This window comes from Scomber japonicus, chromosome 7 (genome assembly GCF_027409825.1).
Source record: "Scomber japonicus isolate fScoJap1 chromosome 7, fScoJap1.pri, whole genome shotgun sequence".
In the NCBI taxonomy this organism is placed as follows: Eukaryota; Metazoa; Chordata; class Actinopteri; order Scombriformes; family Scombridae; genus Scomber; species Scomber japonicus.
Window position 1 is genome coordinate 8745437 of NC_070584.1, and position 13851 is coordinate 8759287.

At 38.7% G+C, this 13851-nt stretch overlaps 1 protein-coding gene across 3 annotated transcripts in view; it reads left to right on the forward strand.

The window, feature by feature from the left end:
* The window catches only part of LOC128362088 (gamma-aminobutyric acid receptor subunit gamma-3), a 52404-nt gene extending 39336 nt beyond the window's left edge, over window positions 1–13068 (forward strand). The window contains exons 5-9 of one of the 3 annotated variants that reach the window (XM_053322737.1): window positions 3507–3644; window positions 7920–8072; window positions 11032–11235; window positions 11463–11483; window positions 12779–13068. In XM_053322737.1, coding sequence (XP_053178712.1) covers window positions 3507–3644; window positions 7920–8072; window positions 11032–11235; window positions 11463–11483; window positions 12779–13068 — 806 coding nt within the window. Of the gene's footprint in view, window positions 1–3506; window positions 3645–7919; window positions 8073–11031; window positions 11236–11462; window positions 11484–11723; window positions 11741–12778 lie in introns of all 3 variants that reach the window. The other 2 variants (XM_053322738.1, XM_053322736.1) reach the window with 2 other exon arrangements.
* The last annotated feature ends 783 nt before the right edge of the window (window positions 13069–13851 follow it).

The following is a 13851-nucleotide window of genomic DNA, read 5'->3' on the forward strand; positions in this document are numbered from 1 at the left end:
GTACTACACAGATTTCACAACAAACAAACCCTCCGTGCTAAAGCCAGCAGACACACTGAAGCCATTTTCATGAGACAGAGAAATCAGAGGATCATATATGACATTAACTGATGTGCGGCATCAAATAATAATCTCTGAGACAAAATGAATAAAGTTAGTAGCTTGTAAGAACTCTTAAGTGGCGCTAAAGTTTCTCTAAATTGACAAAAGTGTTGTTTCAACTGTCCGATGTATCCGGTGCTGCTGCTTTACATGACAGTAATGTTAAAGCAGCTTGAAAGTTTGGATAGGTTGACTGCTGATGCATTCATACTGTGTGGTGTTTGTCCATAATTACTGTAATTAACACCATATGAGATCAAGTTCAGCTTTCAGAGTGAGTGAAGGAATCAGGAGAGAGGAGACGGAAGTGAGGAAGACAAATTACTGGTCTGTACATTTCTTTAAAAGCACTATCTAAATTAAAACGAAAGAATATTTCAACAAACAAAACACAAAGGACAAGATTAGAAGCCACTATGAAAGGACGCACAGGTACTAACACAGCACAACAACTGTTCTTAAAACAACACTAAACCTGACAGATGGCTTCAGTTCTGATTCATCTATCATTCAAACTGTTGATTTGGCTTTAAGTTTTAGCAAATGAAATCCACATACTGTTTGTCACTGTTGTAATTTGGTTATATTACAAACATTGAATCATATTAGGATAGACTGATTGGTCCATCTATCATCCATAAGGCTTACATTTATTTACTACAAACAATTATAGTGAGTACTTATTTGCCTAATTCATGTCCACTTATTCATTTTAGCTAAGTGTAGAGAAACCAATACGGACAACCCCTTTACTGTGCGTGTCTATGACAACACTGTTGACACCATGTATCCGTGACATGCCGACCCCCGTGACAAAAATAGTCATTTCAGGCACCTACCATCAAGTCTATTCTTTTTTTGCCAGCTTAATTGATGTTTTCTTCAGCCCATCATGTTCTCATTGCCTTATTGCCTGATGGGGAGCCTCTACAGTGTTACAGCGATGACATGGGACCATTATAATGTATCATCTCAAACTGCTATGATCACTTCCCCTCTGCTGCGATAATTACTTTTTTACTATTTTAGAATATGTTGTCCTCGATCTGCAGACCTCTGACTATTTACTTCCTTCTCATCATATTGGTTGGGTAAAGTAATAAGATGGAAGGATGCAGCAACTCCTACTCCCTGAAATTGCTATAATGTATAATATAAATACCTACTATTCATTCTTCAAGAGCAAAATAAATCAAAGTAATAGGCTGAACAGTGGCAGTTCTAGCTTGTACGGTGCCCCGGGCGAACCGCCCTTCAGCCCCCTCCCAGACTTTTGCCGAAGGCCAGTTTCATCAAATTCATAGCTGCTGTTCTCTTGAAACATGAACATATTTTTTGCCCACTATTTTTTTATTACAGACATGTTAGCTTTACAGTGAATGTGATTCAGTGAAAACATGAATTAAAAGTACTGAAATGCTTTTTTGTGAAGAATGAAGTACTTGGTGTAGTACCTCTACATACATCTACATTATAATACATTTTTGTAGTGAACTGTTGCAACACTCTCTTATGTAAAGCCAACTTGCTGGCTTTTAATATGATGTGTTTTGCCTCTTCATTTTCAGGTTGCTACTGAAGGCTATATAATTTCACACGGTTGTAAATTAATAATTCTCTTGTATGATCATGATAAACCTTTTCTTTTCTGCTGAAACTGCCACACTGAGACACTGGCCTTTTTCTTCTATAAGGGACCAGTGTATAGGATTAAATGGCATCTAACAGTGAGATGGCAAGATTGCAACAAACAGAATACCCCCACCCCCTTCCAAGTGTGTAGAAGAGTGAACAGTGGCCACAAAACTCATGACAAAACATGAAAGGCCCTCTCTAGAGCCAGTGTTTGGTTTGTCCATTCTGGGCTACTGTAGAAACATGGCGGTGCAATATGGTGGCCTCTGTGGAAGAGGACCTGCTCCCTATGTAGATATAAAGGGCTCATTCTAAGGTAAAGAAAACACAACAACTCTTATTGTCACGTGATTATACACTAAATAAAACATTCGTATACATACAGTACTAGGTCTGTTCACCTAGATGCCACTAAATTCTCACTCTGCACCTTTAATAGATGACTGGTCAAATCAAGATCATTCAATTTGTTTGTGTGAGCTACATAGAATCGGATTTATAGAACATGTAATTATATACGAGAATATATAAAAGACTTCAAAGAAAATACATTTAGAAGGTGTTTTATCTGTTAAGAAGTTCTTTGAGTAAAGAGATTGACACATTTTCAACTGGGATAACTCACTTTGAAAAGCCACTGTTATCACTGCTACCACAATCTTCAATAACAATCCACAGCTGAAAAGAAACACAAGCAAGCATGTGGAAAACCAAAAACTAAAGCAAAAGTAGATGAAGCAGACAGAGTTAAAGGATGTCCAAAAAAAGGGCAATTACAACATTTATCTCATGGAACATGCTGTAATCACAAAGATATTATGTTAAAGAGTATACCAGGGATACTCCTCTGGTATGACTTGAGTTTGCTGATATTGAGATCATCCTTAAATGTACATGTAATTTATGTAGATAAAGTAGATAAATGTATCATTATATTGACAAAGGTGTGACCTGGCCAGTGTAAACTCACTATTCCACCCATCTTGAGCACTGTTGTTTTGCTAACGTGTATTAAGTTCTATAAATGTTGTTAATTTGTAAATGCATCATGAATTGCGCATCGAGTTGTTTTATGCAAATGTACTACAGACTTTTTCCAATCCAATCATGCCATTCATAAGTTTGCTTATTTAAAAAGAGCTGTTTTCAACAACAAGCTGTTATTTTCTGAACATTTTGAATTCGAGTAGCAATTGCTGAATCTGTAATGACATCATTAATAGCAAATGAGAGAAGTGTGGCAAATGTTAATGGAATTCATTCATCAAGCATGTTTGAAAACAATTAGTAGTTTGGGCACCCCTCACAGTTAATGTTTTTGTTAATTGAAAGCTTATTACATCAAATTGAGATCAGGCAAGATCATCATTTTGTTAGCTTTTCTACTTAAAACGATTATGTGTCTGTTTTAAGACAGCAAAGATTCAGGCCAGCACAATACCAAAGTAGAAATGGAATCATTAACCCATCATTAACCTCACATGATCAATTGTAAAAGCACTCACAGGCTCTGTGTGCATCATGTGAAGGTCAGGCCCAACATCAAGATGGATTCAGTACATTATTGAACCAAAGCTTTCATTTAACTTACCTTCCTTCTGCCTCTGTCTTCATTCCAGACTGTCTTTTCATTAGCCAGCCTCCAGCATAAGACAAATGTTGCTTTGGGTGGCCCTAGGTCTGTGTGCATAGGGTATCAATCATTAGGATGTGCCATGTAGCACCAAGGGTCACACACACACACACACACATGCTCTGTGTAATTGCAGATGGATACCCACGAGATGAGATGATTTACAAGTGGAGGAAGAACTCTGTGGAGGCTGCTGACCAGAAGTCCTGGCGCCTCTACCAGTTTGATTTTATGGGCCTGAGAAATACTTCAGACATAATAAAGACTACAGCAGGTAAGAAGCACTGGTTCATTTGCATCCATTTTTCTAACAAGCTCAATTAGAACTTGTGGATATTTAGTGTCAAACAAACTTGTTTTGTAAGAGTGGCAGGAATCATTTTAAGTTCATTATTTCCATTTATTTATTGTGTTCAAAGTTGTGTTTGAAAGTTTTTAAAACACACATCTACCTCCCCGGTTCTCTATCTACCATTAAGCCACTTTAATTTGGTCTGCTCAGTGACTTTCTCAGTGATTGCTTTGCAGGTGCCCTGCTGAGCAACCTGTCCTTACTTGTCCCTCAATCATTACCCTCAGTTTTTATGAGAGCTGCTAAAAGAGTTCCTCTTCCTCATGAATAAAGAGTTTTTATATTTCAGATCTCCGACATATTTACGCTTACAGATAGTGAAAATTCTCTTTATCTGTAGAGTATTTTCAAAGGCTGTGTGCTTTACATGATGACACTTAACATGATTCAAAAATTCAAAAAACTTTCATGTCCACCAGGAGCAATTTGCTTTACACACAGCAAACCAACACAAATACATACAATACATCATACACAACATAACACAGGATCCACATCTCCTATACTGTCAACATGAATCATGGAATAAAAGAAAGAAACACATGATGACATCTGGGGTTAGTTTGTTTAAAAAAACCAATAGTCGATAGAACACAAGCTAGTCTGTATCTATTAGTGTGACCTTTGGGGACTAAACCTCTGCCCTGATGAAAGCATCTGGAACTCAGCATGTAAAGGGTCCAAAACATTAGTCTGAGCTTCTGAGATGACCCTCACTTCATACAGGTGATCCAATGGAATTAGATGTTCTAGTGGAAGAGGTTAACATATTGAGATACAGCAAAAAAATATTACAAAGTTAATGTCAGCAAAATTACCTTTGAGTTTGATAAATCGCAATGCGTGTGCTAAATAACCTTTGTACTGTATTACGTTTGCATTATCTCCTCCCTGTATTTTGCAAATTGGAGTAAAACTGCATTATGGCAAAAGTACTAAATGGACAACGCAACGTACTAAATGGACAACCCATATCAGCTTGCTTTTTGTGGGTAATGTGAAGTTTGCACACGTTTTTACCAGGCAGGGAGTTCCGGTCCTCTGAAATGAGGCCAACGCAGAAGTAACTTAGAGCTGCATTCTACCAAAAGGCCACCAGGGTGGCGACCGTTTTGTGTTCAAAAGGATTTCTGTCTCTATACAAGTCAATGGAGAATTCACAAATTTCTCACTTGATTTCTAACCTCAGTAAACGTTTTCAAAATGTGTTTATGGTCTCAATCGCTAGTTTAAAGCCTTCTTCAATGCAGTATGATGTTCATTTATGAAATTTTGGCCTCCCTGATTTCATATTTGACGATAAAGCAGGGTATGCATTGGGGCGTGGCTACGTCGTGATTGACAGGTTGAATGACCAATGTCCTCGAGATCCAGCCCTCGCAACCAATCGCAACCTCATGCCCATATAAGTAGAATCCATGTCCTTTTTTTCTCGGCATGCACCTGAAATTTTCAAGATGGCGCTGCCTAGTTTCGAAACTATTGGCTTCCGAGCAGCAGTCCACAAACCAATGGGTGACATCATGGATGTTACGTCCATTTCTTTTATACAGTCTATGGTTTTTACACATGCATACCTTCAGTAAATCAGGCTCTAAGACTGCCAAACGAGCAAATCAAAGGACAGAGTCAATCAGTTATCAGTGTCATCTCCACATTACAACTCTGCAACTTCCCTAAAAAGAACAACTCTTGACATATAGCATCTGTATTTGCATCACATTTAAATTTCTCATCTAGGACGGTGCCCAAATACTTATTTTGCTGCACTGCTGCCACTGGGTGACCCTTAATCAAGCAAGGAGAAGGGGGCTCCTCCAAAAATCAATACACATTTCTTCAGTCTTAGCCACATTTATTTGGAAGAAAGACTGGTCACACCAGTTAACACATTGATCAAAGACCAGGCGATGGTCTTGCTCCACACCCTGCAGAAGAGTCACAAAGTCATTGCATACTTAAGGACAAACCATGATAAATTATACTATATATGATGCCTATTTGTATATGAAACTAATAAAAGTGGTGAAAGCACACAGCCCTGAGGGAATCTAGTGGAAGATGAGAATTTACAGCACAGGATTACATTAATCTGGACCCTCTGAGATCTGTTTGTTATGAAGTCAGTGAGCCAACATGCTGTACCAAAATCCATATTAAAATTAGTTGAAGTTCTGTGTGCAAGGACATGTGGCTGAATACAATTAAAAGCAGAACAAAAATCAATAAAAAGCAAACGTGCACGTTTCTTATTTCTCTCTAGGTGTCTCAGTACAAGATATAACAGCTGCAGCATTCTCCCCTCCCCCTTCTTACCCTGTTGGACAAGAAGGGGCCATCAGGACCATGGCTTTTCCTCTCTTTAATATGACCAAAAGATTTACATAGAATAACCTCATCAATTTTAATCTCACTGTCTGAAAGTCCTGTTTCTAAAATTAGTAATCGTTGAAATTATAGATATCAAACCTAGAGTAGGATTTGTTTAACTCTTCTGTCAGTTGAGTTTATCAGGATAAAATACTCTCTACTTCTGTCATTGTTCTACATCCAGACCATGGACTTTATTTCTTCCCAAGCCAACCCTGAGTACCTTTTATTCAGCTCACCCTCCACTTGACTTTTATACCAGATTTTCATACCTTCTCCTTTTCATTGTTATCTCCCTCATAATAAGGCAGCTTCTTATTAAGAGTATGTTTAAATTATAGCAGGGGCTTATTAGTGAGGAAAGTAGTACATGTTTTGAAAGGAATCACCTTACTGTATTTGAACAAAAAGTGATCTAACTAGAGACCATGTCTGTGAGATCATCTCAGTCAGAAAATGAGTCTTTAAATAGATCTCAATCAGTACATACAAAGCAGTACTTCAGTTGCGGTGTAGACTCTTAAGTCCAGACACCGTGCTCAATTTTACCCCCCTTCAGGGACCATTGATAAGTGGAGACCAAATGAACACAGTTCTGGTCTGACAAACCCAGGGCAGTCATCACATAAGATATATAAGAATCACTAATGGTGCCGCTGGTCCCATACTTCACCTTGTATTGTTGGACAGGTGACGTACCGGAAGAAATGAGTCAGGGACTGATTAGAATCTCCCACGATAAAATTGTGACAGTCAGTAGACACTGCACAGTTTGGACTAGAGCTGCTGTCTCATTATCAACATTTGTTTTAGGGTGAATATAAGCAACTGTGACAATGCAATAGTTGCTGCATTGCACTGTTCACGTGGCAAATAAGAAAGTGAAACTTGATGTAGGCACCAGGGTTGGCCAAAACCTTCAAGTTCAAGATCAGAATCAAAGTTGTAGTCTATAAGCCAGGTTTCAGGACGGGAACCTCACTTAAAGACAACAATGTCTCAACTCTGAGCTTGCCTGTAGTTCTTTTATACCTTAATGACTGCACTTTGGCAAGTATGATGAAGGGCAGAAGAATACAATGCAACTGCTGTCTCTGTAGGCTGGCGCACTTCACCCCTCCTTCCTCGCTTCTTCAGTCAAACAGTTCTGTTGCATGAAGAGTTTGTGTTCGCTCCAAAATCTTTCTGGATTGCTGGTGGAATTATACTGTAATTTCAGGCTACAGTGCTGCTACTGTACATTAGTGTTGTAGCACTGAAGAAGTAGTAGAAGTCCATGAGGTTGGTTGAACTCTCACAAGGTGAACACAGTCACAAAAAGTGTCAGAAAACCAGGAAACAATGTGGCACATCCATGATATACAGATGATAGTGAGTTTAAACAGATCACTATACATTCACTGAAAAGCAGCCAAAAATCAACAATTAACATTACAGAAAGTAACAGATGCAACTACTTCTGTTGGTTACTTAGTGTAGCACCCCTAAAGCAAGGACATAACTGCCATTATGCCAGATTTCGGCACTCTGATATTCATGTCACTGGTTTATTATGCAATTATCTTATTCTACCTCTAATATTAACTGATCTCAGCGGAGGAGGAATCTGTTCTAAGAGGAAAAGGAAGGTGTATGCTATCTGCAAAGAGCTGACTCAGCTCTCTATTTTTAGAAATATTAAACACCATTTGCATATAGTATTAAATTTAACCTTCGCAGCAAGCCACCCAAAGCCAGACTAAACAACATGCAGCAAAATGTATATTATGTTGATGATGCAGTCATTTTACTCATAGATCCTTGAAAATGTTCTGTTTTCACACACAGGTGATTATGTGGTAATGACAGTGTACTTTGACCTGAGTAGAAGAATGGGTTACTTCACCATCCAGACTTACATCCCCTGCATCCTCACCGTGGTCCTCTCCTGGGTGTCCTTCTGGATCAAAAAAGACGCCACTCCAGCCAGAACAGCATTAGGTAAAGTACTGTGGGCTCGCTGCAGTTCAGAAGGGCCGTTCATACCGGAACGTACCACAGGCTCAGATGTGAATAATGGCTTGAATAGCTTTCATTAAAGCGTTCGAGATCATTAGAATCAATGTTGCAGACACCCCAACTTCCTACATTTGAGCTTTTTTTCCATTTATACATTTGAATCATGTTTTTCTTGCCTCTTTTGAATATGCTCTGTCATTATGTGCTGTTTTCTATATTGCATGGTTATTTGTTCATCACTTAACTTGAGTCACTGCTTCTGCTTTTTTCTGTTCTGTTATGCTTTTTCCCTCTTTTATACACGCTCTCTATTTGTTGTTGTGCAGTCCTGTGGAACATTTTGGTAAAGGTAATTGATTTCATAATTTTACTTTGCTTTTTCCCTGTTTACATGTTATCCATTGCTGACATGTTTTAATGTTTCCAGATCTTTAATGAAACATTTGGAGGTTAGAAATGCTACTTTCACCACAGCAATTTTAAACTTTTAGTAGAATGTTGCAGAAAATTTGAGGAAAGCATTTGCCGCAGCATAAGTGAAAAATAGTAAGCCATCTTTGCCAGTGTTGTGGGAAAATATATTTTTGGCTTGTAAGTAATTTGGGTAATTTTCCCTCAGCTCTTAGTAGAAGCACCCAACACATTTTACCCTCTCTCACCGGTGACCCAGTGTCACCAAAATGTTACATCAGCCAATGTAGCCCTGCCCTGCTGTTGTATCATCTGCTCAGAGATGCCGTGTGCAATACTATACATTCACGACTGATGAAAGGGACGAAGTAGAAAATGAATAACTAGCGCCATTAATCTGTCATCTTTGCTTTAAAGCTTCTGGATCAATTGCATGCAAATCAGGAGAAGGAATGACGATAATGGATGAATGGTAGATGTAGGCTGATTGTAAAAATACGGCAGCAAGGCAAGTCAGTGTGGGAATAAAAGGTAAAGCACTTCAGATGTAGCCTTAACCTGAATAAAGGAGGTGATTCAGCCTGTGACAGCACACCTTTCAGCTCAAGTCTGAGTCTCAATAGCATAGTTTCAGTAGCAAGTTAGCACACACTTTCATTAGATTTCAGCATAATTTTGCTGAATTCTTCTGGACAGACACATACATTGGGTCCTAAAGTAATTTATGTTTGACACATCACATACAGAACCTCACAATATCACCTGCATTAAGCTGTCAGTGAAGATAAATGCCTCTGAAAGTTTTCCTCTCTTCGAACCTGTTCATTCTATTATTTAGAGGAGAAACTCTAAAGTCGGTGCCACAGCATCGGCAAAAGGCAGGTGAGGGTAATCACTGTAGCAAGCAGAGGCTAAAGGAAAAGTGTGAGATGTCCGCCTGAAATAGATGGGGCCAGCTTGTTACCATGGAAACCTCAGTGAAACAGTCACAGATGGGTTTTCTTTTTTTTTTTCTTATGAGCATCTCTATAATGCTCATGGAGGAAGGAGATGGGAGAGGGCAACAAATGGATCATCCAGAGATACTTGAGGAACAGAGATCTTTAAGTCAGTTTCACATGTGATCAACAAAATCTGTCAAAGTTAAAATGGAGTTTTACTTGTAGGAAATCCAGGGAGCCTTGTAGTTTATCTAATCAATATTTTTTATGGAAACAATGGAACAAAGGAAATGAGAATCATTCCCCTAAGCTCTACAGAGAATTTTGGCATCTTTCAGCTCATTGTTTTGCTTTTACAGCCCACAACTGTATTGTTTTGGTTCAGCTCTTTTCAATCTTGTTTGCAGACACAGTAGGACGCTGTTTTAAATGAAAACATTTGAAAACCCAATGTACTTGTCCAGCCAAGCAACAACCAGCAGAACAGAAAAAGTCAGTGACTAGCATTGAGCAGCTTAAGAGCCAAATATTTCCCTCAGGAGTTGCTGGAGACCACTAAACACTAAAAATGATATCCTAATGAATGCCAATGTTGCTCTGTGTCAGCTGTATGTGTAGGCAACTATTTGCTAACATGTCAACTTTATAATGTGAAGGTGAAAATGTCTTGTACTGCTTTTTGCACTGCCCCCAAGTGGCCAAAAAAATCAATTGAGGCAAGTTGAAGGTGTTCTTTAAAATGAATGAATTTAAAATAAATCTACTTTGATAGCATTACTGATCACTGCTTTCCATATTGTTTATGAAGGGATCCTTTCCTAGTCTGACGATTCTCTACAAGGGAAGAGATGTAGTCATGTTAGGAAGGGTCCTCGTCTTTTTAGTATGCAATTCCCTCCTCATGGGGCCAAATGTGGGTCGTGCCAGTTTGCTTTGTTCCTCTTCTCTCTCTCACCTCATTTCCTGTCACCTCTCTGCTGTCTCTATTATAGAAATGGTTATAGTAAATGTAAAGGTATAAAATGCTCTGATATATATATGTATGGATTTTTGCAAAGAGCAAGGACTGTGGATTTTGTCACCAATCTTATCCATTGGAATGATTAGGTAGATTCAACTTTAGGCAAGATGGGATGGCTAAGTCTTTTTTTGTCAGGGAAAGCTGTAAGGAACACATCTCATATTTATGTACCTAACCCTGTCTTACAGATCCAAGTATCTTTGTGTGTGTTTTCCGATTGAAGGAACACACTGTGGTGGGACATACGTATTGTAACCTTCTGCATTTGGCTTTGGTTTTTCTTTCACTTTTCCTTCTTGAGATTTTATTTTTAATGGAACTACTATTACATTAAACAGAGAGTGAAAGAATTAAAAGAGTGTTATGGTCTGAGCTCCTTGTATTACAATAGCAATATCAGCTTTAGCTCTAGCTTCTTCCGACAGAGGGAACACTGCGAATAAAACCTTCAGCTCACTTCAGGGTCACAACCAAACTAAAAAAGAAATCCATGATAAACCTTCTGAATTTCCATCATTACTCGTGAGCAATCCCTAAGATGAGTTTGTCCTTTCTTCTGTCCCTTTAGGCATAACAACCGTGCTGACTATGACCACTCTGAGTACTGTGGCCCGGACGTCACTTCCCAGAGTGTCTTACATCACTGCCATGGATCTTTTTGTCACCGTCTGCTTCCTGTTTGTCTTTGCTGCTCTCATGGAGTACGCAACATTAAATTGGTACTCATACAGTACTCGAAGACCCAGTTGCATGGAAAATAAAAGACCAGTAAGTTGGCCTTGATTAACTGTTTTTTTTATATACAGAACTGTTAAATTTTCTAGCAGAAATATTTCTTAAAAGTGCCACAATATAGATTGAGGAGATGACCCTATGTACAGGATTACTGTCACTTGTTTCAAAGTAGCTTTTCTCTGATAGTGCTTTGGTTTTGTTATCACAAGATGGAAGCGAGAAAACCTTTCAGGGTTGAGATGATGTGATGCTGCCCTTTATAAGCTCTTCTGATAAGACTGTTACTATTTTAAGGGACACTGCATCAATCTCAACAAGACAGACGGGCCTTTTCTAGCCCGTCGACAACTGTGAGAAGTGAAGGCACTGCATTCTGTCACCTCATGTCTTCTTCAAAAAAATAAAAAACAAAGCTTTCATGTGTGATTTTAGACAGAGGATTGAAGTTTGATTCTCGATATTAGGGTGAGCTTTTCTTAGCTTATTTTTATTGCGTTGATGATTGCATTATGCCTATATCTGTAGTTAAACTTGAATCTGGTGTTTCACAGATTTGTTCTTTGGTTCACATTCAGAGGAATCACCACAGGGTTTATCAGTTGATAACCTGTCAAGAAACTTATTTGTATTTGCAAATATTCCTAAAGTTGTAATACATCCTCAAGCTGTGAACAACTTCGCTTTCATGCATCTATGTGTTTAAATTATAGATGAAGGATTAGGATTATAGATGGAATCTCCATAATGAATACAACATATTAGAGTGTAGCTTCTCTAAACCATTGTATCCATTTATTTCATTTGTGTCCAGTATTTTCCTGACAATACTTACATGCATATAGCTTATAAAGGTTGTCTAAACTGAAGTGCCCCAAACCAAAAAGGGCCTTAATAAATATCTTACAAGGGCACTTCACCTATCTTACACATGACGATTTAGTGTTTACTACTCAACCTGTGAAAAAAGTTGTATAATGTCTTCTGTGGCTCTTGAGAAGCTTTTGCAAGTTTGAGAAAATAGATTATATACTCGTTATTTTGGACTTGGGCTTGGAGATTACAGCTGATAACAGAGAATCTCCACTACAAACCGGAGACATGGAGTTTGGAAGATGTGGGAAGTCTAATGAAAAGACGCTACTCAGTTGCCTCATGGGAAATGTAGCATCCAACTTTTTAAAGATTGATTCATACTAGAGACTAAAGGTACATTGGTCCTCAAAAAATGGTCTGTTGAAAAAATATGTGTTGTCACAGTTCTGATGTGGACAATAAGCAGAACAATCACATGCTGTTAACAGTCTGAGAGCAAAATTGTACCGAACAAAGTGATACACACAACAGAATAATTACTTCTACATTTCCCAATTCTGTGCATCAGAGGCTTGACCGTGTACATGGACACAGTTAAAACTGAAACAAGGTCAACTCTGAACTGCAAGTCCATCTGAACTGGCCATGGGCTCAAACCCAAATAGGAAAGACATGCTTGAATTTGGGAACCTACTAATGTGATAAGTGAGCAATACTTAAACTCCAAAATGAGCTTTGTTTGTTGTGCTTCTATGTGACCGTCTCTTCGTCTTTTCAGAACTACTCTGTCCTGGATGTGAGACCTCCACACACCGTCATCGCTCTAAACAACTCCATGTACTGGCAGGACTTTGAGGACGCTTGTGTCTACGAGTGTCTGGATGGAAAAGACTGCCAGAGCTTCTTCTGCTGCTATGAGGAGTGTAAAGGAGGTGCGTGGAGAAAAGGACGTGTCCACATAGATTTACTTGAACTGGATGCTTACTCTCGCGTCTTTTTCCCCACCTCCTTCTTGCTGTTCAACGTCGTCTACTGGGTCGGCTATCTCTACCTTTAGCACACTGTGGATGCCTGTTACGTCACAACAGAAGGACAGATCAGTCTAACAGAGGAAGTTCAAGGTTCATTAAAGGTGACACCAAATAAACTCTATCCTGTGGTACCTGAAGCAATTATCTGGACATTAAACAGGCCAGTGTGTGTCTGCAGGTCTGTGCCTAGCAGATATTTCTGCCTTTGACTTCAGGCATGAGAATACAACACTTTCCTTACTCCCTTCATATGCTGTACACAGAGGGAGGACAGGATGGACTGTTTGCTGATGACAAAATGAAGACAAAGAAGGAAATGGGTTTTGCAAGTCTACCCTAAACTTCTCAGTCAGGAAGATGAGTTGCATTGTAGGGAACGTACTGGCGTGTTATTATCCAGCCATCAGTCAAACCCAGTTGATGAAAATCCAAGGACATTCAAACCATTCATAGTGCCTTCCTCTGGAGGGGTAGATATGATCTGCTACAATAATCAGGGAATAATGATTTATATTTAAAAAATCAAAGAGTCTGGCTTTGACTGATTGTGGCTGCTCTCATTCAGAGATTTGAGTTAAATTTATAAAACAACAGTTTGTGGTAACAAGTACATAAAGAATCATTAGGTTCTTATCTCTTCATAATGACTCTCAGCCATTAATAATGACTCATTCCTTCTGCTTGCAGCACTATTAGAACTCTACTGTATATGGTATAATAAATGAATGGGTTCCCAGGGAAGAGTATAAATATATGAATAATCTTACAGCAGAAAGAATCATTTTAGGTTGTGAAGTCAATTATTTATT